The sequence below is a fragment of the Perissodus microlepis genome, chromosome 4, assembly GCF_051167445.1.
Source record: "Perissodus microlepis isolate ML-2025 ecotype Zambia chromosome 4, ASM5116744v1, whole genome shotgun sequence".
NCBI lineage: Eukaryota > Metazoa > Chordata > Actinopteri > Cichliformes > Cichlidae > Perissodus > Perissodus microlepis.
The window spans coordinates 23152298-23175756 of NC_140464.1; the positions used below are offsets into that span (position 1 = coordinate 23152298).

Consider the following 23459-nt stretch of genomic DNA (forward strand, 5'->3'; position numbering starts at 1 on the left):
AATCAGCCAGAGTTTCGGGTGTGTTCATTGTGAAACCTGGCCCCACCTTATCATGCGAATTCCTGAGGTCAGATGGCCCAGGATGTGAGTGGGCGTTAAGGCGTCTGGGAAGGGATCTCAAAACTGGATTATAGATGGCAGAGAGTTGGTGTCGTAAACCCCCGCCTCCGTTCAAAGATGGTCGCTCACAGTGGACATAGATGGCTTCTTTCACTCCTCTTTCAAACCATCTGTCCTCTCTGTCCAAAATGTGAACATTGGCAACCTCGAAAGAGTGTCCTTTATCCTTAAGATGCAGATGGACTGCTGAGTCTTGTCCTGTGGAGGTGGCTCTTCTGTGTTGTGCCATGCGCTTGTGAAGTGGCTGTTTGGTCTCTCCAATGTAGAGGTCTGGGCATTCCTCGCTGCACTGTACAGCATACACCACATTGTTAAGTCTGTGTTTTGGCGTTTTGTCTTTCGGGTGAACCAGTTTTTGTCTGAGCGTGTTGCTGGGTCTGAAATGCACCGGGATGTCATGCTTGGAGAAAACTCTCCTAAGTTTTTCTGATACACCGGCTACATAGGGGATGACAATGTTGTTGCGTCTGTCCTTCTTATCCTCCCTCGCTAGTGTCTGGTCTCCTTTTCTGTGCCTCTTTGCTGACTTTAAGAACGCCCATTTAGGATAGCCACACGTTTTGAGCACTCAAAACGTGCGGCTATCCTAAATGGGCGTTCTTAAAGTCTTAAAGGACAGACGCAACAACATTGTCATCCCCTCAGCAGTCCATCTGCATCTTAAGAATAAAGGACACTCTTTCGAGGATGCCAATGTTCACATTTTGGACAGAGAGGACAGATGGTTTGAAAGAGGAGTGAAAGAAGCCATCTATGTCCACTGTGAGCGACCATCTTTGAACAGAGGCGGTGGTTTACGACACCAACTCTCTGCCATCTATAATCCAGTTTTGAGATCCCTTCCCAGACGCCTTAACGCCCACTCACATCCTGGGCCATCTGACCTCAGGAATTCGCATGATAAGGTGGGGCCAGGTTTCACAATGAACACACCCGAAACTCTGGCTGATTGGGACCCACACCCAGTTTCACACCTTGGCTCAGGCGATTAGAGGATCATCAGGGGGTCCTTTTGTCCCTCTGTGGGGGGATACTCCCACTAGGTTTATATCTGGGACTCTCCACCATTTGACCTTAGAACTGAAGAAGCTTCTCGGATGAGAGGTGAAACGTCTTCAAGTAACTTAAAGAAGTCCAGACGCTTTTCTTTGCAAGCTCCTTTGACTGTATAGGGCTATACTGTCTGCTCAGATTCAGCTAAATCCTGCAAGACAGACCTTCACGTTGCAAATGGATAATGACCCAAAGCAAACTGTAAAAAATAACCCAAGAGGCAAAGAAACTGGAGATTCTTCAGTGGCTGAGTCAGTCATCTGAAACAGAGTATTTAGTGCAGTCTGTGGGATAACTTGGACAGACACTGAACTGTTTATTTATGATTATTTAATTCATTTATTTAATTCATCATTGCAATAGAATCCTATAAATGTTAGGAAAACGTGAAAAGCATAGCTGGTTTCCTTTAAAATAGCTTATAGCGTTACAGAGCATTTAAAATTACAGATTTGATAGTTACATATGATTTTCATATTCAAAGTCATTTTAAGTATATTATTTTGATCTGTTGTTTGAGTATGGTTTTCTTTAATCCTAACTAAAAGGGAGAGAGAGCTAATAGTTCAAAGTTTTTCTGCTTCTTGTTTAAGGAGCCCTACATATAAATACAATACCTCAGGCAGTAGATAACTTGTATTTCGCGACAGAATGGGTACGTTTGTATCTTGGACTTAACGCTTGGTGAAGAATCAGGCAAGTGTGGGTGGGACTACATTTCCCACAGGCCGTCTGAACGTGGTGACTGGGTGTTTTTAACGTCGTGACGTTTCAGCTGGTCTTGTTTTGGCAGTTTGTTTCGTTATTCACGGTTTGTCACTTGACCAAGAAGACGTATTGTACTCATGAACCAAGACGGAGCTGCGGTATAGTACTTTTCTACATAGATATTCTCGTGTTGTGACTTCGAGCCGTGTGGGGACTGTTTGAAGCGGTTCTGTGGACAGGAAGCCTCGCACAAGTCAGCTAACTAGTCTGGCTAGCTAGCCAGCCAAGCTAACGAATGCTAGCTTGGCTAAGAGCAGTTTGTTCTGTTTGTGTCAGCGGAAATGATCGATAGCCATGATGGGATGCTTGTTTTCAAACACCGCCTTAAACTTGATGCTAAAAGGGCCATGTTAAACCTAATGTCACGGCGGGGAAAGCGGTGCAAGTGCGGGGGACGACTGCGGGGGACGAGTACAGGCAGCTTCTCGCTGGGTTAGCGTGTCCTGTTTTAACAACACAAGATTTGTGCCACCTTTGATCAGATCGAGGACTATCAGAGCTGCGCCCGCAAGTAAAGCCGATACAGGTCGTTAGCACATATTTGTTTACGCGACTGTGCTGGCGAACACATCAGTGGTAGCGCTAATGTTATTCGTCGGTGGTGATTTAAATGAGCCCAACTCCGCATTCTGTTTCCCCGTGGAGCTTCCGTCTTTGTTGAGTTCTCTTTAGTAACGTGTTTGGGGGAGTCACTAACGTGCTCCTGAGTCTTTAGTAGTCTGTGCGATTAGATTAGTTGTGTTCTCAGGGTGGAGTCCAGCTCTCCTCGTTTTCTGTAAATGTGACAGATGTTAAACTGAAACCATTTGCTGGATTCCAGGGGAATACCAGCAGGGTGGTGATAGTGTTGTTGTGCGCGTGTCATACATAGACATTCTAACGATAGAAATTAATGTTTATAAAAAGTCACATTGAAGGGACTTGCCTCCTTTTTACGAGAAAAATAAAATAAAACAAGTTCCCATAACACGAATCTATTTTCGTTTGAAGAGTTTGTTTGTGGTAAGGGTTTAAAAGGCAGTGATTATGGTTATGGTAAATCTCCAGGAAAGTAATGCGTGTGTATGTAATGTCCTCTGATGGAAACATAACTCTCTGTATGTGTGTGTCTGTGTGTGTGGGTGTAGATGTTACTGATTGAGCAGTGATTGTGTATGTGGGCTGATTCAGGGAGCTGCTAAGTGTAGTTTCACAATGGCAGATGGAGGCAGCGATGATGAGGTCATTCACCTGGCAAGCTTCAACGTTCACCGCAGCCAAGGTGAGACTTCACATCCGCACTGGCATGCATGTAGACACAATTGTCTGTCTCCAGGATATATGATTATTGTTTTTATGCATCTATCCATTTGCTTGCTTCCACTTGTCCAAGTTAGGGTCATGGAAAGGACTAGAGCCTTTCGCATCTGTGGCAAGGTACACCCTGGAACGGTCACCAGTCTGTTGCAGAGCTAACACATAGAGGCAGACAACCATTCACACTAACACTCCAATTCAACTCCTTCCATAAATCTCAACCACAAGTCTAAATCAAGCTTTATGGTCAATTTAGAATTGTAAGTCAGCCTTGCTACACCAAGCATGTTTTGCTCTGTGGGAGGAAGCTGGAGTACACAGAGAGAAGTCACAGACATGCATAGTACATGCATTTGTTGTAACAGTGTAAAAAGTGCAACAGATGCTCCATAACTACATAAAAAAATAATTTGCTGATCTAATAAACCCGTCAGCACCTTTATAAACTTCAGGTTAGTAACAGTATGTTAATAAAAACCTAAAAACAATTATCAAAATGTGCTCGAATATCTTGCCTTGCAGAGATTCACGTTTTATGTTCTGCTTATGCTCTGAGAGGTCCAGCCACTTTCTTGTATTTGACCTGTTGCACACACGCATATAAACCTCGTGTTTTGTACTTTTTAGGAGGAAGTGCAAAAGTGCAGATTATTTTCAGCACCTCAGCTAGTTGTCTGATGAACTAACCGTTTCTGCAAAGAAATTCAGCATTGGCTCATGTTGCAATCGCTCATCTCCTTTGTCTTAAATTTCCACACGATGCAGTGAATGTCCCTTTTTACATCCCCTGTAAATGCATCGTTCAATAACTCCACTGTGCGTGTGTCTGTGCAGGCTCGCGCTCTCATTTGAGAGAGCTCATCACTATTTCTGATGACTCGGATGAAGAGCCTGTGACTCTTGTACCGAGCAGTCCCGTTTTAGTCCCGGACGATGCAGATGACGACGATGTCAGCATACTGGAGGTAACTGATGCAGAGTTTTCTTGAACCTTTCTTCGTGTATGTCACTTGAGACTTATTTATATATGTTTGAATACATTTTTCTGGGATTCTTTCTGCTCTCTCTTCAGCCGCTAATGCCTGCGCGCAGACACGTGATCCGCCCAGCGGCGAAATGGAGCGGGGCCTCGCACAACCCAATTAAAGTTGTAGGTCAAAGTAGCGCATCTTCTGGGGTTTCCACACTGGACCCAGTCCCTGCCTGTGCCCCCTCTACCTCCAGAGATGCCAAGGGAACCACGTCTCCCCAAGCAGCCATTAAAGTACAGTTTCCGGCGCACTCGAGCACATCTGGAAACACACTGTTGGATCTCGGCCCTTCATCACTCTCCCAGCCAAAACCGACCATAAACTCACAGCAGCACGACGGTACATCAGTAGACACAAGCGGGGAGCTCCATGCAATTTCTTCTGTCCACACCCCATCTACCTCCACAAATGCCAAGGCCAACACCATCTCATCCAGAATACCTGCACAAGTACCTGAACAAGTGCTTGTCCAGCCTCAGCCTAGCACATCTGGACTCGCGCATCCACAACCTGGCTCCTCAGCACAGTTACGGTTGGAGCATCACGCGAACTCCTCTGCCAGTGCCACACACTATATTTGTGCTGCTGCAGTGACTGCTTCAAGTTCTTCTACAAAGACTCAAGTAAAGGCTAGCACGAGTAGCCTTACGCAAGACAATCCTCAGGCCAGTACTTCGTCTGCACATCCTCCATCTCGTATACGGACGCACCCTCAGCCTAGTACTTCACTGTTCCAGTCTGGTGGAACAGTGTCAGTGCAGCCCAACCTCATCCAGTTGAAGGAGGTGAAGCTAGTTGTTCTTCCCCCACAGCCAAATCAAGCTTCGGCTCTAATAACCCAGCCCCAGGGTCTGCTGCAGCCTGTGCCAGTCACTCGAATGCGGGGCAATCTCATTCAGATTGAGCCGCAGCCCTTGGCTCAGGCCCCTGCCCAGGCTGCGGCCCAGCCTCCTCAACCCCCTCAGGTTATACCAGGGATGCCCCCTGCAGTTCTAATAGCTGCAGCCCCAGAGAGACTGGGTCCTCCAGAAGCAGGTCACCGGATCATCCTGGGGAGCCAGGCACCCAAAAATGCCCTTCCAAACCCTCCAGCTCAGGCTGGTCCCTCGGGTCTGCTTCAGCCAGCCAACAGACTTAACATTAGGGTACCTGGTGTGAACTCTAACCCTCCTCCTGCTCCTCCAGCTCCTCCCGCTCCCGCAGCTTCAGTCCCACACAACAGAGAAGAAGCACGACTTATTCTGGGTCAGAACCCAGAAAGACTTAATCTGGTCGCAGTGCCTCCAGCACCAGAGGACATTCCCCAGATAGAGGATGCGAGGCCTGGACCCTCCGCACAACAGGAGAGACCAGAGCACCAGCCTCACGTTAGAGCCCTTATCAATGGGGTTGTGAGTATCTCATTACGAAAATTGTTTGCATCTCTTTTATCTGTTATAACGTTAAATGAGTGTAATTGTGCTGTGTTGTCTCGCATTTCATCCGTTCCAACCCCATTCTTCTTTCCGGCCATGCTCTCCTCAACTTTTTGAATATCCTCTACAGTTGGATCTACTCCCCGACGTCCAAGAAACCTATGTAGCAGAACTGATCCAAAAGAATAATGTGAAAGACTTGAATGTGTAAGAATCATCTTATCTAATTTAACCTTAACGTAGAGCTTTAAAATAGATACATATATCTTGTTGGGTAACCATGTTCGAAGCAATGTGCCACATGTGAATTTTAAAACAGAATGCAGTGATTTGCAAGTCATATAAAGTCTGTGATTAATTCAAAATAGTTCAATAGAAAAAAGAAATGATGAAACTGAGAAATTGTATTTCCTTTAAATACACATGTTTATTTGGAATTTATGCCAACAACGCATTCAGAAAAAGATGGGACAAGGTCAAATCTGCCTCTCTTTTGTGTCACTTCTTCTTTTACCAGCAATTTGCAGGTTTTTGGATACTAAGCTGCAGTTTCAAGTGGTTACATGTATAATATATCATTTTTGTGCAACATGTGGTTTCCCATTGTCTAGCTGAAATAAGCAGAACCTTCTCCAGTATTAGTGATGCCTTCGTATATGTACGTCTGTATCGTCACAGATCTTGGGTCTTGATCTGTACACTGATTTAAAAAAGCTGATTTAAACTCTTTGCTTTAGTGCAGAGTACACGGTAAAGATAGTTACTGATTGGTCTGATCACAGGGCAGTTTTCCCCTTTTCCTCTGTCTATCTTCAAAGAGCCCGGGGTCAAGAGTTTTTGGCCTCTGGACTGATAGTATAACAATTTTTCTCAGTTTTCTTGATATTTGTCAGCAATACAGTCTCTAACTCTCTGGTAGTACCTTTATCCTTTGAAAGGATTTGCAAATTATTGCATTCTGTTTTAGCTTGTATGTTACACAGCGTCATAAAGACAGGTGTAGGTGGTCACATATGAAATGATTGCCACTGTGCACAGTTGTAACTGTGTGAATGTTTGTGAGAGCTTGTACACATGCAGCCCCCTTCCCTCTGCTCTGTTCCCAGTATCTGTAACCTGCTGTTGGAGACTCAAGATTATCCGAGGAAAGACACGGCAGCGGCCACATCAGCTCCCACCAGCATCCTACTAGAGTCTGGTGGCACCCAAAATGAGGCAGGTGTCTTTGTGTGTGCATGTTAGATGCACAGAAAATGTGTGTAAATGGTGTTAATGTGCAAACAGTAGAATTTCAATCAGTAAAAAGTGCAACGTAAGCTAGGATCTCGCAGTGTGGGTCAGGGTTTAAAAGCCCTTTTAGGACAGTTATGTAAAGTGTAGATACAAATTAATAACGGAGACGTGGTTCCTCGTTACATGAATTCAAGCTGAGCAGACCATTATAGTTTCTAATGGAACTATTTCTGGTATCAGATTATGTCTATAATGTGGTTAAAGAGTGTTGATGTAGAATGATGGAATGGATGTGCTGAGGCTCCGTCTAGTAACCAAATTAAAACAAATATACCATGCTGTATGTAAATATAGACTGTATATGTTCTTTGGGGGTATTTTGATGTCAGAAGTGATTATATTAAGACCAAAGGGTTGAGTGCTAAGTTATTAGCTAACTGCAACAATCAGACCCTAATATCTACTAATTTGTGGACTTCAGAAGTAATAGAATTTCAATCAGCAAAACTGAGGGACAATCCTTATGGATGGGCTGTATCTCAGAGTAGGCCATTTTATTTTTGAGATTATTATAATAAAAATGTCCCAGACGTCTCCTCCGATGTAAATGTAGGGAAGAGGTTCACATCAGTGATACAAATGGGTGGAGGTGAGGCCTAGCAGACAGCTATTAGCTATGACTGCCTGTGTCAGGGTGTAGCTGTTAGTTCAAGTAAACACTGTAATTTTTCATTGTTGAATTGACTTTTAAGTGCTGGAGGTTTACCGATATTTATTTATTTTACCTTTCCACTCAAGCCGATCACTGACTACAGCTTCATATAATCTGTGAATCGTATATTAATGTGTGTGTCTGTTTTCATGTTTGCGGTCTTTCAGGTGACCGAGAACTTGTTTGATTATGGCAAGCTGGGCGCAGTGGGACCTGAAGTTGTGATGCAGGCCGCTGACTTGCTCATGGCAGATTTTAGGATGCTCAGCTGTCAGGACATTAAATGGGCTCTCAACGCCCTGAAGGGACACTATGCAATCACACGCAAGGTACCTAAAGTCCCATCTGAGAGCACACCATGCCTCCTCTGTCTTCTTTGCTGTCGTACCTTTCAACTCTCCCTCGCTCTTCCTCCCAGGCCTTATGTGAAGCTCTGAAGAAGTGGCAAGAGTCAGGGGACCCGTCGGGAAAGAAACGACGGAGCAGGACCTCGGAACGCTGCTACGTCGATTTCCACTTTGAGCACGGTGAGAAAACTTTTTGCATGCACCTGTTTTTGCATCTTTTACTTATTGGTCTTTTGTACATTCAGAAATTGCTTTCACAAGCCACTGGAAACTCTCAGTAACTGGTTTCTTCCTTGTCCGCCAGGTTCGGTTAAGTTTGACAAGAGGATGTACTTCTTGGAGAATGACCGTCGGTACTGTAGGACATACAGCAGTCTGGAGGCATCTGTGCAAAAGGAGCTTTCGTTCTATCAGCAGAAGGCAAAGGAATGGGCAGAGGTACACACACAAATACACTCACTCGGGCACTCTGTTTTCCTTCAGTGTTGCATTTATCACGATTTTTATTCTACGATGTCTGTTTTTGCCTCATATTCTGTATTTCAAAAATAATCACAATAAAGCCAGTATAAAACTTAGCTTAACCTCCTAAGACCCGAACTCTCCCACGTCATGCATTTTTAATTTCTCTTTGATATTTGGTCACATTGGGGCCCGATGAATGTAAAAACAAAGAATTGCCAGATTTTTTTTACCTTATTTTTGTTTTTAAGAAAAATAAGAGCCACAATTGAGGATATTCGTTTAAAATTTGGATAGAACAGTAGCAGTATAATGTCCTCGTAAGTGGATATCAGGCCCTTGTAGAGCAAAATTGAGTATTTTGGTCTAAATAACCCAAAATGTGATGTCCACACATGTGGACGCCAAGTCCTAGGAGTGTTGCATTTATCACGATTTTTATAGCCCAGAATGGCCCTATGTGGGGGGTGGCGAAGTGAACTGAGCACAACAACCATAATTGGTTCATGGAGTATAAAGGCAGCAAGTCTGTGTTACCTTACATTCCTTACGGGGGTGTTTATGGCTGTGTAAAAACCTCTTTGTTTTCTGCACCAAGAATTCCTCTGTGCAAGAAAACCCTGAACTCTATAAGCCTTCATTTTTTAACAGATAATGATATACTTCACTTATCTAAACAGTAGCTTTCTAATGCAGTAACTCATTTGTATAGCAAGCACTCTTTCTAGCTTTTCCCACTGTACCCTTCCCCACCCTGCACCATTGTCTCAAAGACTGGATAGCTTTGGCTTTTAAAGCAGTCGGGTATATGGGGCTAATTATGTTGCTTTAAATCCCTCTCATGTCCATCCAGTATCCAAAGCTCCTTCTTGTTTTTATTAGGTCTCTTTCACCTTCTTTGCTTCTGTTTACCAGGCCTTTTATTTATTTATTAATTTTTTTACTGAGTAGAGTTTCCACCGTCTGCTATTTCCCCTGTCTGTGGTAGCTACCAGTAGCTATCCTCTCACTATTTTGTTTGTGCCATTAACCATTTAGCAGGTGATAGAACCGCATAGTGAAACTGAAGCATATAGGAACTAGTCTGGAGCTTCATATTGTGCAGTCAGCTTCATGATGATAATTTCTTGCCTTGCACAGGCGGTTGTATTTATCTGCAGCTTGAGGATTTAAGTTACTAATTTTTTTTTTTTACTAATTGGACAACTCCACTGTTAGAAGCTGCATTTGTTCGAAGACCAGGGAATAATGTGGTGCTGCTCAGTATATTAAAGGCGTCTTGCTTCAGCGAATAGAACAATTATAATGGTTGGATATGTTGCATAGAGCTGCTTCACAACTGTTGATAACCTTGTGACGTGCTGTATAACATGGAATACAGAGATTTCTGAGGCTAATGTTCAGTCATTTAGATTTCAAGCACTTAGTAGGGTGAATATGTTAGTCAAACTTAGGCACAGTCAGCAGCTAATTAAGCATACACCCATGGCATCATACGCCCATGGCATCATACGCCCATGGCATCATATGTCCATGGCATCATACGCCCATGGCATCATACGCCCATGGCATCATACGCCCATGGCATCATACGCCCAGCAGCGGAGCCGGTTCAGTCCCAGGGACTCTCTGTTTTCAGGTCATTCTCTGCAGAGGTAGAAAAGTGTTACATCAATGTTGGCTTACAGCTTACCTCGTGCACCCAATCTTCACCAATTAATCGACTGCCCCGCGCGCTCTCTCTCTCTCTCTCTCTCTCTCTCTCTCTCTCTCTCTCTCTCTCTCTCTCTCTCTCTCTCTCTTTGTGTCCAGCATGAGGACTTCCTCCTTGCTCTTCAGGTCAATGAAGATGAGTATAAGAAGGTAGGATTCATCACAATGCATCTCTATCTGTTGATTCAGTCTAAAGTAGCTTTTCAGTGATGTTTCCAGATAACACTGTGCTGTGAATAAGTCTCGAGACACCCCTCATTTCTTTTTATAGTGTTGCCAAGGAGCCAGACGTTTGTTTTTGTTTTTTTTAATTAACGTGGTTTTGCGGCTTTCAAAAGCTCTTAAATTTTTTCTTTGGATATTTGGCTGCCTTTTCACTCATTTCAATCAAGCTTTTAAACAACAATAATAATAGTATTAATGATAATAATAATGATAATGATAATAAGGCAGCTTCTGTGACACCAGTGTTGTGCCTACACATAACAGATAACTTTGCTTAGAACCAGTTTTATATTGTATCTTTAGCCACTTTTTTACCAGCAGCCTGTCACAAAAAACTTATTTGTTCCCATTTCTTTCGCTGAATCTACTAAAAATGCCAAATACAACACAGTTTGACAGGCATAAAATTGAATATAACGTGATTCCCAAAGTATTACCTGAAAGCTTGTCTAGCTTGGCTTGGTCAGCAGTGCAGAAACTGGAGAAGTGGAGGATGAAAGAAGAAGTGGTAGATCTAAAGAAGTATCTACAGCAGATTTCAGTGTCTGAAAGTCGTGTCCTGAAGACATAAGCAAGGATCTGACACAGGACCTGAGAGATCCAACTAATCCATCTACTCTTCACTGAAGGATCATCAGAAATGGTCTTAGTGGAAGGGTGGCTGTTGAGAAGCTATTGAGGATCTTACTCAGTATCTAACCTGAAACAGTTAACCTTTCAGCATGACAGTGATCCCAAACACACCAGCAATGCAGTTAAATAAACCTAGATATAAAAACACACAATGGAAAGTATCAGTCATGGATTGAAACAAAAGGCAGTCAGCATCCAAAGAAGAGCTTTGAATGTCCTTAAAGAAACCTGGAGAACTATTCCTGAAGATGACTTAAAGAAATGACAAGAAAGCTGCCTAAGAGAGCTCAGATTGTGTTGAAGAATAAATGTGGTCTTTTGTGGTACAAAATACTGAAATTTAAGCTTTTTAGAATTCTACGATGTCTGTTTTTGCCTCATATTCTGTATTTCAAAAATAATCATAATAAATCCAGTATAAAACTTAGCTTAACCTCCTAAGACCCGAACTCTCCCACGTCATGCATTTTTAATTTCTCTTTGATATTTGGTCACATTGGGACCCGATGAATGTAAAAACAAAGAATTACCAGATTTTTTTTACCTTATTTTTGTTTTTAAGAAAAATAAGAGCCACAATTGAGGATATTCATTTAAAATTTGGATAGAACAGTAGCAGTATAATGTCCTCGTAAGTGGATATCAGGCCCTTGTAGAGCAAAATTGAGTATTTTGGTCTAAATAACCCAAAATGTGATGTCCACATATGTGGACGCCAGGTCCTTGGAGGTTAAATAAAACTTGTTAGCTTGCAGAATGTGCTGGTTTCATTCGAGGTTCATTTTAGATATTGTCAGGATTTTCTGCATAATGTGAGGTTTTTGACTTATGATGATTCCGATTGTTTTTCCAGGATGGTCAGCTGATAGAGTGTGGCTGCTGTTTTGGGGAGTTTGCTTTTGAGAAGATGACGCAGTGTTCGGACGGTCACCTGTTCTGTAAAGAGTGCCTGGTCAAATACGCTCAGGAGGCGGTGTTCGGCTCTGGGAAGGTACACGCAGACATTTTCTGTTTTCAATACGACTTAACTGGTAATGTTGCTTGGCAACTATAACTGACTAATCCCATAATAATACACACCTCTTTGAGTGATGAGCTTACAAATAAATGTCAAGATTGAATATGAGCTGGGGCACAGATTTCACAATATCATCAATGTTTGTTGTCCATGTATTATTGTGAAAATAAAGACTTTGCCATTTATTAGGTGCCTTGTTGCTGGTACTGGTATATACTGTATTGCATAAAAGGTTGTCGTGTTTTTCATCCGCCTCATCTGACCGCACTGTTGTACCTAATAATGTGTCATAATAATGGTCATTTAAACTGGAGGTGGCTGTGAACGTGCAGCGTCTCTGCTCTGTAATGAAGTCACGCTCCGTCCTCTTCTTGTAGTCGGACCTGAGCTGCATGGAGGGGGGCTGCCCGTGCTCCTACCCTGTGTGTGAGCTGGAGAAGGTCCTACCAGAGAATATACTGTGTAAATATTACGAGAGGCAGGCGGAGGAGGCGGTTGCTGCCACCTGTGCAGATGAGTTAGTGAGGTAAGTGTGTGTGGGGGTAGCTCTCTAGCTGGATTCTGCTTTTCTTTGCTCCCAGATTTATAGGTATAATAAAGTAACTGATAACTCGAGGTGCCAGTTTGTCCACAAGCAGATTTTTAATTGACTTAATAAAATTGAATAAAGAGATTCCAGCAATGTTTACAGATGGATAGAATTACGGGCTGTAGGGACATAAGACTCATCTTTTAGCCTGCTGTCCAATCTGTCTACTAAGTTAACACTAAAAAGTCAGTTAATTTGAAAATGCACTATTTTAAAAATGAATAGTTGGTATTTTAATGTTTGTTCAGTATTTAAAGTTTAAGTTTAAAGTTCAAGGCCTTGAATAATTAGACCCTGTCTTATCTTAAAGACGTCACAGTACCATTCCACCTCAACAGAGCGCTCTCAGACTGCTGGTTTACTTGTGGTTTCTAGGATATTTGAAAATAAAGTGGGAGGCAGAGCCTTCAACTTTCAGGCCCCTCTTCTGTGAAACCAGCTCCCAGTTTGGATTCAGGAGACAGACAACCTCTCTACTTTTAAGATTAGGCTTAAGACTTTCCTTTTAGATAAAGCTTGTAGTTAGGGCTTCAGGTGACCCTGGTGACCATGCTGCAATAAGCCTAGGCTGCTTCCCATGATGCACTGCAAGTGTGTGTTCTTCACTCACCTTTTTTCACACTCATTCTGTTTATACACACCTCTGCATGCAGTCATCAGTTATTACTAATCTCTGGCTCTCTGTCTGTCTTTTGTCCTGTCTCCCTCTCCTCACCCCAACTGGCAGACGGCCACCCATCCCTGAGCCTCGTCCTGCCGGAGGTTTCTTCCTGTTAAAAGGGAGTTTTTCCTTCTCACTGTCGCCAAGTGCTTGCTTTGAGGGGGTCGTTTGATTTGTTTCGTTGGGGTTTTCTCTGTCCTATTGCAGGGTCTTACCAAGCACCTCGAGGCGACTGTTGTGAAATGAAATTAAATCATGATAAATGATACTCAGTTATTTTTTTAATAACTGGCTCCCGAGCCCCCTGTCATTTTGCAGAAGTGGCCTCCAGCCTTTATTGAAAATGTAAAATTTTCATTTAAAAAAATCAAACTTTTTAAATATTGGCTAGAACTTGGGCTCATGGGCTAATCGTGTGTTCAAAGCAAACACAAAGCATCAGGAGTAGATTCAAAGTCTACACGACAACATGGGTGGGTGGAAATTCAAATCAGGTGATGCAAACAAACAGTAGAAAATATTTCAGCTGTAATGCAAAAGCCAGTCAGCTGAGGTTCTCCCACAGACTGGATTCATGTTCAGTATGGTTCATCTTCACTTTTACAGAACGAAAGGGAGGGGGGGCTTAGAGAAATTGCCGTGAGAAAATGGTCCGCAGAGTGATAATAGCTAGCTGCAGCCTAACCTATTTATGATTAGCACTTTGTCTCTCCTAATGTGGGATGTTGAAGATCTGGCTGCTTTCTCTAGCTCATTTTTAGCTCATTTTGAGTTGCTGAATTATGACTGGAGTCATTTAATGTGTGACTATCTCTAATCGGCTGTCAGCGTACCATCATCTTATCATATACAGATGCCTTGTACGTTTCCTCTCATCTTCCTTTCCTCTCTGATCTCTTCCAGGTGTCCATTTTGCAACTTCCCAGCGTTGCTGGACAAAGACATGTCTCTGTTTAGCTGTCCCAACCCTCGGTGCCGCAAGGTGAGTTCTGCTCTTCTGCTCTCTCTCTGTTTATAAAGTAAATTAAACACTCTCGCAAAGAAGTGTACACCAAAGTAGGTCGACACTCATCTGCACATCTTCTGATGTGACCCTGGGTAAGAGTACTTACAGCACAGAAGATCTAATCTAAATTTTCAAACCAAGAGTGGACGACTGGATCGTGAATAATTCAGAGCGTCATGACAGCAAAATGGTGTCTACCTATAAATCATCTCCGTGCAGCCTGGACACGAAGCCCGACATGCATAAGAGAGAGAGGCAGAGGAGAGATTGATGAGCAGCTTTTGGAAATGATGAACCGTTCCATGTGGCGAGGTCGCCACCTCTGGCTCCCTCTCTGTTTATCTCTGGGCCTCCTCCCTCTGTCTGAGGAATGCAGGGGGAGGCGATGCTCTTTGTCTGCCAGAGTTGTCACACAAATTCCAGGCCAAAAAAAAAAAACCTTCATTATTTGGCAGAAACACACACAGGCTCATTCACGCTCCTTTCCCCACATAAATACAACCCTCCCGTTTTTCTGTGAGCTCTGCTTCTGTAAACGTCTCGCACTCACTCCTGCTCACAACTGTAAAGAGAAGCAAACACACACACACCTCTGCTATCTTTGCATTCCCTCAAAGGTAGGAGAGAAGTTGAGAGGGGGTTATGTCAGTAGCCATACAAGAAAAATGTGTGACTCCTCGCACAGTGGTATAAGGTCAAACCCTTCATTAACCGATGAGCTCGTATTCTTTCAATTCTCATGTCAAACTGAAGGCCCGTGGGCCAGATTTGGGCCGTTTGAAGATTTTAATCTGGCCAACAAAACATTGCACATGCACATGATGAAAAACACAGATCAAACCTGCAAGCTAACAAAGTAGTTGACAGAAAAAGGCTAAAAAACAAGCAGAAGAAAGAGAAGCAGGAGTAGTGCAATCGCTTTCAAACCAATTTGTAGCCATGGACGGAGAACATGGTTATAAAGCTGGTGAGCTCAACCAGTTTCATGGCAGAAGGCCAGTCTGTACAGTGCAGGCAAACTGCCTGATCTTGCCCGCACAGATCAGGTCTGTGAGACTTGTAGAAACACGGTCAAGAAGAAAAGAAGACAAGTTTTCATTTCTAGGTGCAGCCGATGGTATCGAGTTCGGTGGTCTCAGGATCACCTCTCTGCTTTTTGCAGATCATGTTGTTTCTCTGGCTCCTTCGGGCGAGCCCCTCCAGCTTGTGCTGGGGCAGTTTGCAGCCAAGTGTGAAGTGGAGAGGGGCGAATTAGCACCTCCAAGACTGACGACATGGTTCTTCTGGTGTGTTCTGTTTGAAGTCAGAATTTCCAAGTTCCCAATTGAAATTTTCGACTAGAACAGCCCTTCAAGTCAGACTTCCCACTCGGAAAGTTGAAGCAACCCCACCAGCCCCAATTTAACAATCCAAGATGGCGGCATTGCACATAAACATTAGTAAAACTGTAAAGTTCGCAATCTGTACAGGCACTGTTGTGTGACTGAGCAGATCTGTGGTCACAAGCTCTGGTGACAGTGGATGACCAAATGAATGAACGAATGAGATCGCAAATACAAGCAGCAGGAATTAGCTTCGTCTGAAGGGAGTCTGAGCTCGTCATCGGGGACAGCGGGAGCAGTGCAAGCGTTTGGGGAGGGCTCAGAGTAGAGCTGTCATTCACAGCAAAGGTAGCAGGTTGAGGTGGTTTGGAAATCTGACTAGGATGCCGGAGCCCCTCACAGGTGAAGTGTTCTGGGTACCTCCTAAAGAGCGGAGTTCCTGCAGTAGGGACGGTGGACAGACTGAATCTCTCCTAGATGAGCTGGGAGAGGAGGGTGCTCTGGGTGTCTCTGCTGAGAGTGCTGCCCACAGAACCTGGACTCAGACAAGTCAAGAGAAAAAATATTTTATTAAATGCCCGACGCTGCCAGTAGCTCTCATATTCAGGCTTGTGAAACAGGTTGTTGTGAATTGGCTTTATGGTGCCCTCCGTGTAGCATGTCCCTGTGGTGTAAGCACATATTTAAAAAGTCTCTTCCAAAGTGTAAAATATTTTTCCTTTTTGTTGTTTTCTGTATTGAAAATGAGATATACTTAACTTTTTCATTTGTTTTGATACAAGAGCAGCTCTTTGTGTTTGAGCAAACCCTGTTTTAGTTTCAGTCAGAGGGCTGTGAGACATCAGTGTGAGACTTGTTTGCCCTTTAAACGGCTCTCAAAGCAGTGCAGACACCACATTGAAACAGTAAGAAATGAGTCATGTGAGTTATCCTCCTCAGCATTTCTGCTGCCTTGGTATTTTAGGGTGTTTCCAGCATCAACTTTCCCAGAGGCCTTTTTAAAAGATTTTTAAGGAACTCTGGAGGAAACTAAAACTGAGGTTTTAACCAGATTCTTAATTACACCTGAGCTTTTCCATCTGCCAGCAGGGTTTTTCCTCCATAGCAAACCTCTTCTGTAATCCTACATCTGCTGACTTGGCCCAAGCTGGACTAGTTCTTCTTACTTGTGGCTCCACAGTAGCTTCTCTATTAGCACGTGGCTCTCAGATGCCTCCTTTTGGCTCAGCATTATGCTTGCATTTGTTGCAGATCTTCGCCTCAGGCAGTGAAGAATAGAAATCCAATGCAATTCCTGCCAGCAGCCTGTAGGTGGAGCCATAGGCTTACAGTTGCTGGCCTTGCAGCATCACTGCACAGCTGCACCTCATTACAAGCTCACACACACACCCAGAGACTTAAAAGTTAGACATGCTCCAGATAACTCTGGGTCTGATCCTTGCTCAGTGATTCGTCTGCAGTGCAAAACAAATTCAGTCAGCTTTTAAAGCCAGCACGTTTAAGCTCACAGATATGTTTGCTTATGTATGCCACAAAAAGCTGCTTCCACTTCCACTTAGAATTGGGATGTGTGTTGTTACCTGGGAACCCCCATCACACACACACGCTGGTATTATCACCAGTGTTTAATAAGAGACAGGTGATATTGAGGTGTTAATTCCTCTCTTGTTTTCACGTGTGTGTTTTTTATTCCCATACACACTGTACAGTCTACCCCACAGCCCGCTCAATCTCAAGCAGGGAGGGGCCTCATTATGTAACTGACACACTTCCGTAAGCCCACCCGCCTTCTTCCACACCGCCGTCTCATTGGCTAGCCACGCTGTCCACTCCCCTCATACTGGTTTCTGACTGGTCGGTCACACTTCCTCGTCCATTTCAAATGTGGTTCTCATCAAATTTGACCCAGATTTTGTCCTCTCCTTCAGTTTTTTTTTTTCTTTCTCCCAATCTGTCCTGGCTCTGTCTGACCTACACAAACATATTCCACATGTGGTTGTGAGGACATTTGCACAGGTTTGTCCCCGGCCTGTGCATGATTACTTGTTGAGGAATGTGATATGTGAGACACTGGAAGTGGAAGCACTGTGCAAATCTGTGCACTGCAGTCTTGGTGTTGCTGTTCCTGTAGATCAGATGCATTTTCTCAAAGGAGCAAGTCCTGTGACGGGTTTGCAAGCAACAAGCTTATGGCTTGTCATGTCAGATTTAACCTCTTCCTTCCTGCCGTTCGAAATGCCACTCGAGTTTGATTGCAGCAAAAGCCACACACTGACAGACACACACATCCCCTTACAACCCCATCAGAAGCTGTGCACATCCTTATAAGGGCTAAATCTTTAGAGGAGATGCAAAATATGAATGAAAGTAGGAAGGAGGTGCTGTTAGGGAGTGGCACGCAGAAAAGGAGAGCAGTGAATGAAGGAGTAAGGCGAGCTGGAACATGCTGGGGAAAAAAAAATGGAGCAGTGAGTGTGAATTAATGAATGGAGAGAGGGTGAAAAAGACAAACTTGTGCTGTGTGTTTATCTCTGTGACCTCTGTCACATTTCAGCCTGCTTCAATTTTTTTTCGTTTCTTTTTCTTTCCTGTGTGTGTGTGTGTGTGTAAGTGAAGGCGTGGACGACACACCCCCTTCGAGGTTTGGCTGTGACATCAGCAGCTGTATTTTTAGCTGCACTATAAGAACTCAGGTGTGTTCCTGGTTTTCAGTGTCTTGTCAAACAGGTCTCGGACAGGCGCGCTCGCTCTGCTCTCCTCGTTCCTTGGCCTCGATGTTACCACTAGGGGGCGATCTCTCATCGTTCTGTCGTTCTCGCCCTTGTCTGGCTTTGTGTGAGCTGGCGTTTTCTTGTTTTGATTTGGGGGGTTTTGTGACACTTGAGTCCAGGAATGCTCACTCTGGCTCTTTTCTTTTGAGGTTTAAGCAGAATATTTCTTCTACCTGAGCTTTTCCTGTTTATTCCTCTTCTGTAATCTCTAACAGTTATTCTCTAACTACAGACTATAGGGGTATTTTCCTCTTTAGCTTTCACTCATCTGCATGATTACATCAGCCAGCCTGCAGATTAACATGTTTTTGTGACGTCTGAGACATCATATTTTGTGTGTGTGGATGATTGGGCTTTTCTTGACTTGGTTGTGTCAGGTTGAGTCAGCACCTTAAGCACTTTCTCGGGGTCCCATAGATGTTCCAGTTTTGCAGTTATCTTGTTGGGAGACCACTGCTGTCGGGGAGACTTATTGGAAACTTATTAGCTTATTAGCAGAACACAAGTTACAAGATCAGTGTCACACAGTGTTTCTAATGTCTTTGCTCCTCAGTTAGATAAGTTAAGATCACTTTTATTAGTTCCACAGTTGGGAAATTGACAAAATGTAGTCCAGATGGGATTTGAATCCACAATCCTGAGCCCTGGACGCTGTTGCCTTATCCATTAGGTCACTGGGTCTTTATAATAATTGACATAATGAACCCCAAACCTCCATATGGTTTGAATCCGTGCTTTTCATCTCTATATCAGTTTTATTCAGAATGTTTTTTTCTCTTTTTGAAGAAACAACTAAACTGGATCCAGATCTTGTGCCTTTTTTTTAGGGAGCGCTCATCACTCAAGCACCAGCCAAAACCATAGATTCTCCCCCACCACCCTCTGGCTGACCTTACTCATGCAGAGCTGTCCCACTGAATATTGTGAAATCAGCTCTGACTTACATGCATGATAACAAAAAAAATCCCCCAGTGAAAGGAGGATGTGTGAGGAGGTCACAGGACACAGAGGGAAGGTGCTGCAGCAGATGTGGATCATGCTTTGCTGCATCAGCTGTCACACTGTTTAATATTAGATGAGGGGCTCAAATATTTATGGTGACACCACTTAGCTAAGGGTTAGGAAGAGTGGGAGCCTCGAGCCGCCTGCACCCCGCCACTCCCCAACTTCCCTTTAAGCTAGCGCTTTTGGCTGAGGAGACGGAGAAAGGTTGGAGCCTGGAGTCGTTGTTTCTAGGCAACCGAGCAGTCAGCGGCGAGCGCTCTCGCTGCAGTCATGCAGAGAGAGAGCCACACCTAACCGTGCAAGCCCCAAGTCCCTGCAGTGGCAGCACCAGCAGCATGCTGAGCAGAGGCGTGTGTGTGTGTGTGTGTGTGTGTGTGTGTGTGTGTGTGTGTGTGTGTGTGTGTGTGTGTGTGTGTGTGTGTGTAAGACACTCTGACTGCAGTGTAATACCCACCTACACCGCCTGCTCAGCATTAATGGGAAAACTATGCGTGGATGCATCTCCTGACTTTTGATGAGAAAAGCACAGAAGCAGCACCCTCTTTCTCAACATCCCCTTCCTGTCTTTTTTTCTTCTTCTTCTGTTTAGGAGAGCTGTCGAAAGTGCCACGTCCAGTGGAAGCAGCATGTTGGGAAGACCTGCGATGAGGTCCTGGAGAGAGACGAGATCCGCATGAGGGTGCTCTTGTAAGTGGGTCACGGGAAGCCTTCATCAGTAATGTACAGAGTGCTCAGGGTGGCTCAGATTTAACATGTGAGGAGAGCTAGATTTAACATCTACCAGAGAGGATGCTGGGTAAACACTTCAGTTTCCCGGACAACATTTGAGGAAACTGAGAGGCCGGCTGCTTCCTGCAGGCCCAGCAGGCTTGGAGGCAGTGCTTCCTGTTTTGAGCCGGTCGCAGATCGTCTTACTTCCGGGCGCTGAAGGAGACGGGAAGCGGCCTGGTAGACAGATCAGAGGATCGGGGTCTGATGATTCTAACAGGACAAAACTAAAAGGGAATCATAGTAGCAGGAATTTGTTCTGCTGCATCCAGAGGATCTGTTCATTCACAGAAAATGTCTCTGTTATAGTGTGTGTGTGTGTGTGTGTGTGTGTGTGTGTGTGTGTGTGTGTGTGTCTCAATGAAAATCCCAAAACCGATCCTCTCTCGTCACATTTCCCTAAACTTTCTCTGTGCTGCAGCGAGGAGCGCATGACGGCAGCTCGGGTGAGGAAGTGCGTCAAGTGTGGGACGGGCCTGGTCAAATCGGAGGGCTGCAACCGGATGTCGTGCCGCTGCGGCAGCTTCATGTGCTACCTCTGCCGAGAGCCCATCACCGGCTATAACCACTTCTGCCAGCATGCCCGGTCTCCTGGTGCTCCCTGCCGCCACTGCCGCAAGTGCTCCCTCTGGACCGACCCCACGGTGCGCTCCAAACTCAAAACACTCACATAATCACAGATCTTGATTCTTGTTCTGTTTCCCACTGCACTTTGACCTTGACCATCTGAGGCCGTGGCTGCCCACAGCGGCCTGGCTACAGAATCACTGGCAACCAACAGGCAGCCTTTAGTTTCCAGTCAGTTAATGAGCTGGAGAAGCTCCAGCTCATCCTCTGATGTCCTCGGTCACATGTAGCACAGAGCAGGAAGTAAAGCGTGCTCTAGCTACTGGAACTACATAATACAGACTTTGTAGTAGCGATCTCGCGAGTTAACGACTGTTTAACACACGAACCAGCTCAGTCGTTTAAGGTCAAGTAATAATGGCAACAGCGTTTTTGGAAATGTGTCAACTTCTCTGTGTGTTGTGTTTTTACAGCAAGATGACGAGCGAATCATTCAGGAGATCCAGAAGGAAGGGGAGGCGGAGCTGAATAAGAAGTGCACAGGTCAGTAATAAAAACATGCTCTGAAAACGATGAGCTTTAGCTCATACGCCGTCAGGCTGAGTGCAGCGGTTTTGCTGTGTCTCTCCGCCCCGCTTTCTTCTTCACTGCACTATATAATAACAGCAAAAAGCCCCTAATAATAATAACAATATTAAATAATGTTGGCACTCATCAAACTGCTATTAATCGCTCAGTTTGCAGTGAATTATGTTCTTTGGCAGGAAACTGTGGCACTGCCACGACAACACTGTTCCTCTCCGGTGTTTCCTCTTCATCCCTTTGACTATTATTTATTCAGGCGTGCTGGCAGCAGTTGCATGAGTGTTTCCTGTGTGTGGTTTATGTGAAGGATAGGCGTGAGGGAAACATTTGATCCTGCTGTGCACCTCACCGATCCTTTTATTTATTTTCATTCTCCTCTCAGATAATTCAGGGAAGAGAGTCGGCCCACCACCGGAGCCCGTCGCAGACACCAAGCGCCCCCGTGTCGGTCCACCTGCAGAAAACCCACCCATTCCCAACCCTCCACCCGCTCCTCTCCCCCAGGCAGTGCAAGCTCCCCTTTTCGTCCCTCCGCGTCCCCGCTACCCACCGGTGCCACCGCCGCACTACCCCCAGGTGATCATGCCGCGGCTTCGCCCGGCGCCCTACGTGCCCCCGCTGCAGCACCTCCCACCCTTGAACAATAACAACAACCACCACCATCACCACCACAACCCCGATCCCTTCAACCTTCATCAGCACAACATGGATGTGATGGACATGCCGATGCACTACGGGCCACCGCACCGCTACTACAGACGCTTCTAACGCGGTGGCGTGAATCCTGCTTTGACCCGGTGTGCCCCTGCACACACACTCATGTACCCTCACTACAGTATTTCAGTAGTTTTTCCCCGTCTGATTATTATTTTTCGTTCCTTTTATTGTGCATTATTGTTTTTCATTCTAGTGTTTTCATCCGTTTTGATAGCTCTGCGAGCTAGCCTCTCCTTATCAATTCAGATAAAGAAAAACACACTGAAAGTGCATTTTTAGAGAATCACAAACACACTTTCAGATACTTTTGCCTTCTCGTGTTGATTTTGGGCTTCAATAATGGCGAGATCCTCTTGTTACTCTTTTCCACCCTTTTTTGTTTTCGTTAAAATGTTCACGGACAGTTGAGAATCTTGAGACAATTTCTTTCCCGTTTATACAGATATTTTTGAGTAATAAAAGCGTAAAATTAAAAAAAATATTGTTAGCATTTGCTCTGTATCTTTTGTGTAACATGTGAGACTGCAAACTTTTTAATAAAGTCCTCTGTTCGCATTTTTAAGACCTGCTGCTTCGTACAAAAGCCGATGTTGGGAGACAATTCTCTCTGTCTGAGCCTCTCTTTCACCCCCTCCTTCCTCCTTCAGCTCATGCAGAAAAAGGGGCTGACTCATGATAACTGAGCCCCCACCCCGCCTCAGGGCTATGCGCCAATCACATGACAGACGGAGTGTTTTCCACCAATCGCCGTGTCGCGACAGCCGGGCTTTGTGATGTTACAGACAGAGGAGACTCCTTTGTTCAGCCAAGCGTGCTGCAAGTGTGACAAATCACTTTGCAACACACACTTTGCTGTCTTCTTATTTCTGCGTGCACACTAGCAAACAGCAAAGCTCCATTTTAGCCTGGGGGTCCTAATGGTTTTAGTCATGGGTGGTGGGAGACAGACTTCGAGAGCTGGAATTAGACTTTCATCAGACTCTTCATCTTAAACCAGCCAAGCCGACATGAATTGAATCATGTAAATGAGGCTCACAGCCGTTTGTCGTTTTTGGGTCGTTCACTCAAATTCACGTTCACGCATGATTGCATCATTTTAGGTTTGTTTTTTTTTCTTCTTCATATAGCTAAAGTTATTTGAAACCTTTTTTTTTTTTTTTTTTTAACTCTATCTGAGGTTTGGACTTTAAGAGATTTGAGTGATAGATTAAATTAGAGTTTAGCATTTTCACTCTTAATCTTGACTACATGTTGCTGAGGGGGCGGAGCAGTAAGTTGGTGAGCAAACATACATGTGATAGCACAGACGGATACATCTTGCGTGTTTCCTTCAAGGTAGTTCAGCTCCTAATTTTGGGGGAATTTTCAATGACAACCACAAATGCAAAGTGGAAACTGCCTGCTGTGAGTCCTGGTATCCTTCCAGTTAGGCCTCCATGACA

At 44.5% G+C, this 23459-nt stretch overlaps 1 protein-coding gene across 2 annotated transcripts; it reads left to right on the plus strand.

Annotated features, from left to right (window-relative positions):
* The first annotated feature begins 1930 nt into the window (after nucleotides 1-1930).
* rnf216 (ring finger protein 216) lies at nucleotides 1931-22579 on the plus strand. 2 transcript variants are annotated; one of them, XM_084926544.1, is made up of 17 exons: nucleotides 1931-2039; nucleotides 3069-3202; nucleotides 4072-4202; nucleotides 4310-5659; nucleotides 5814-5890; nucleotides 6790-6898; nucleotides 7796-7957; nucleotides 8047-8155; nucleotides 8280-8413; nucleotides 10250-10300; nucleotides 11862-11999; nucleotides 12404-12552; nucleotides 14180-14258; nucleotides 19970-20067; nucleotides 20570-20792; nucleotides 21189-21258; nucleotides 21683-22579. In XM_084926544.1, exons 2-17 carry the CDS (start codon nucleotides 3136-3138, stop codon nucleotides 22066-22068), a joined length of 3333 nt encoding a protein of 1110 aa, XP_084782670.1. In that variant the 5' UTR covers nucleotides 1931-2039; nucleotides 3069-3135; the 3' UTR covers nucleotides 22069-22579. The 2 variants fall into 2 exon arrangements, with proteins under 2 accessions (XP_084782670.1, XP_084782671.1); XM_084926545.1 differs by lacking the exon at nucleotides 1931-2039 and adding an exon at nucleotides 2062-2373.
* Nucleotides 22580-23459: the final 880 nt, after the last annotated feature.

Coding starts and splice junctions, on each gene's coding strand:
- rnf216 (XM_084926544.1), top strand. CDS start 3,136: ATGGCAGATGGAGGCAGCGATGATGAGGTCATTCACCTGGCAAGCTTC. Junction 6,899..7,795: donor CTGGTGGCACCCAAAATGAG/GCAGGTGTCTTT, acceptor GCGGTCTTTCAG/GTGACCGAGAACTTGTTTGA. Junction 20,793..21,188: donor CCCTCTGGACCGACCCCACG/GTGCGCTCCAAA, acceptor GTGTTTTTACAG/CAAGATGACGAGCGAATCAT.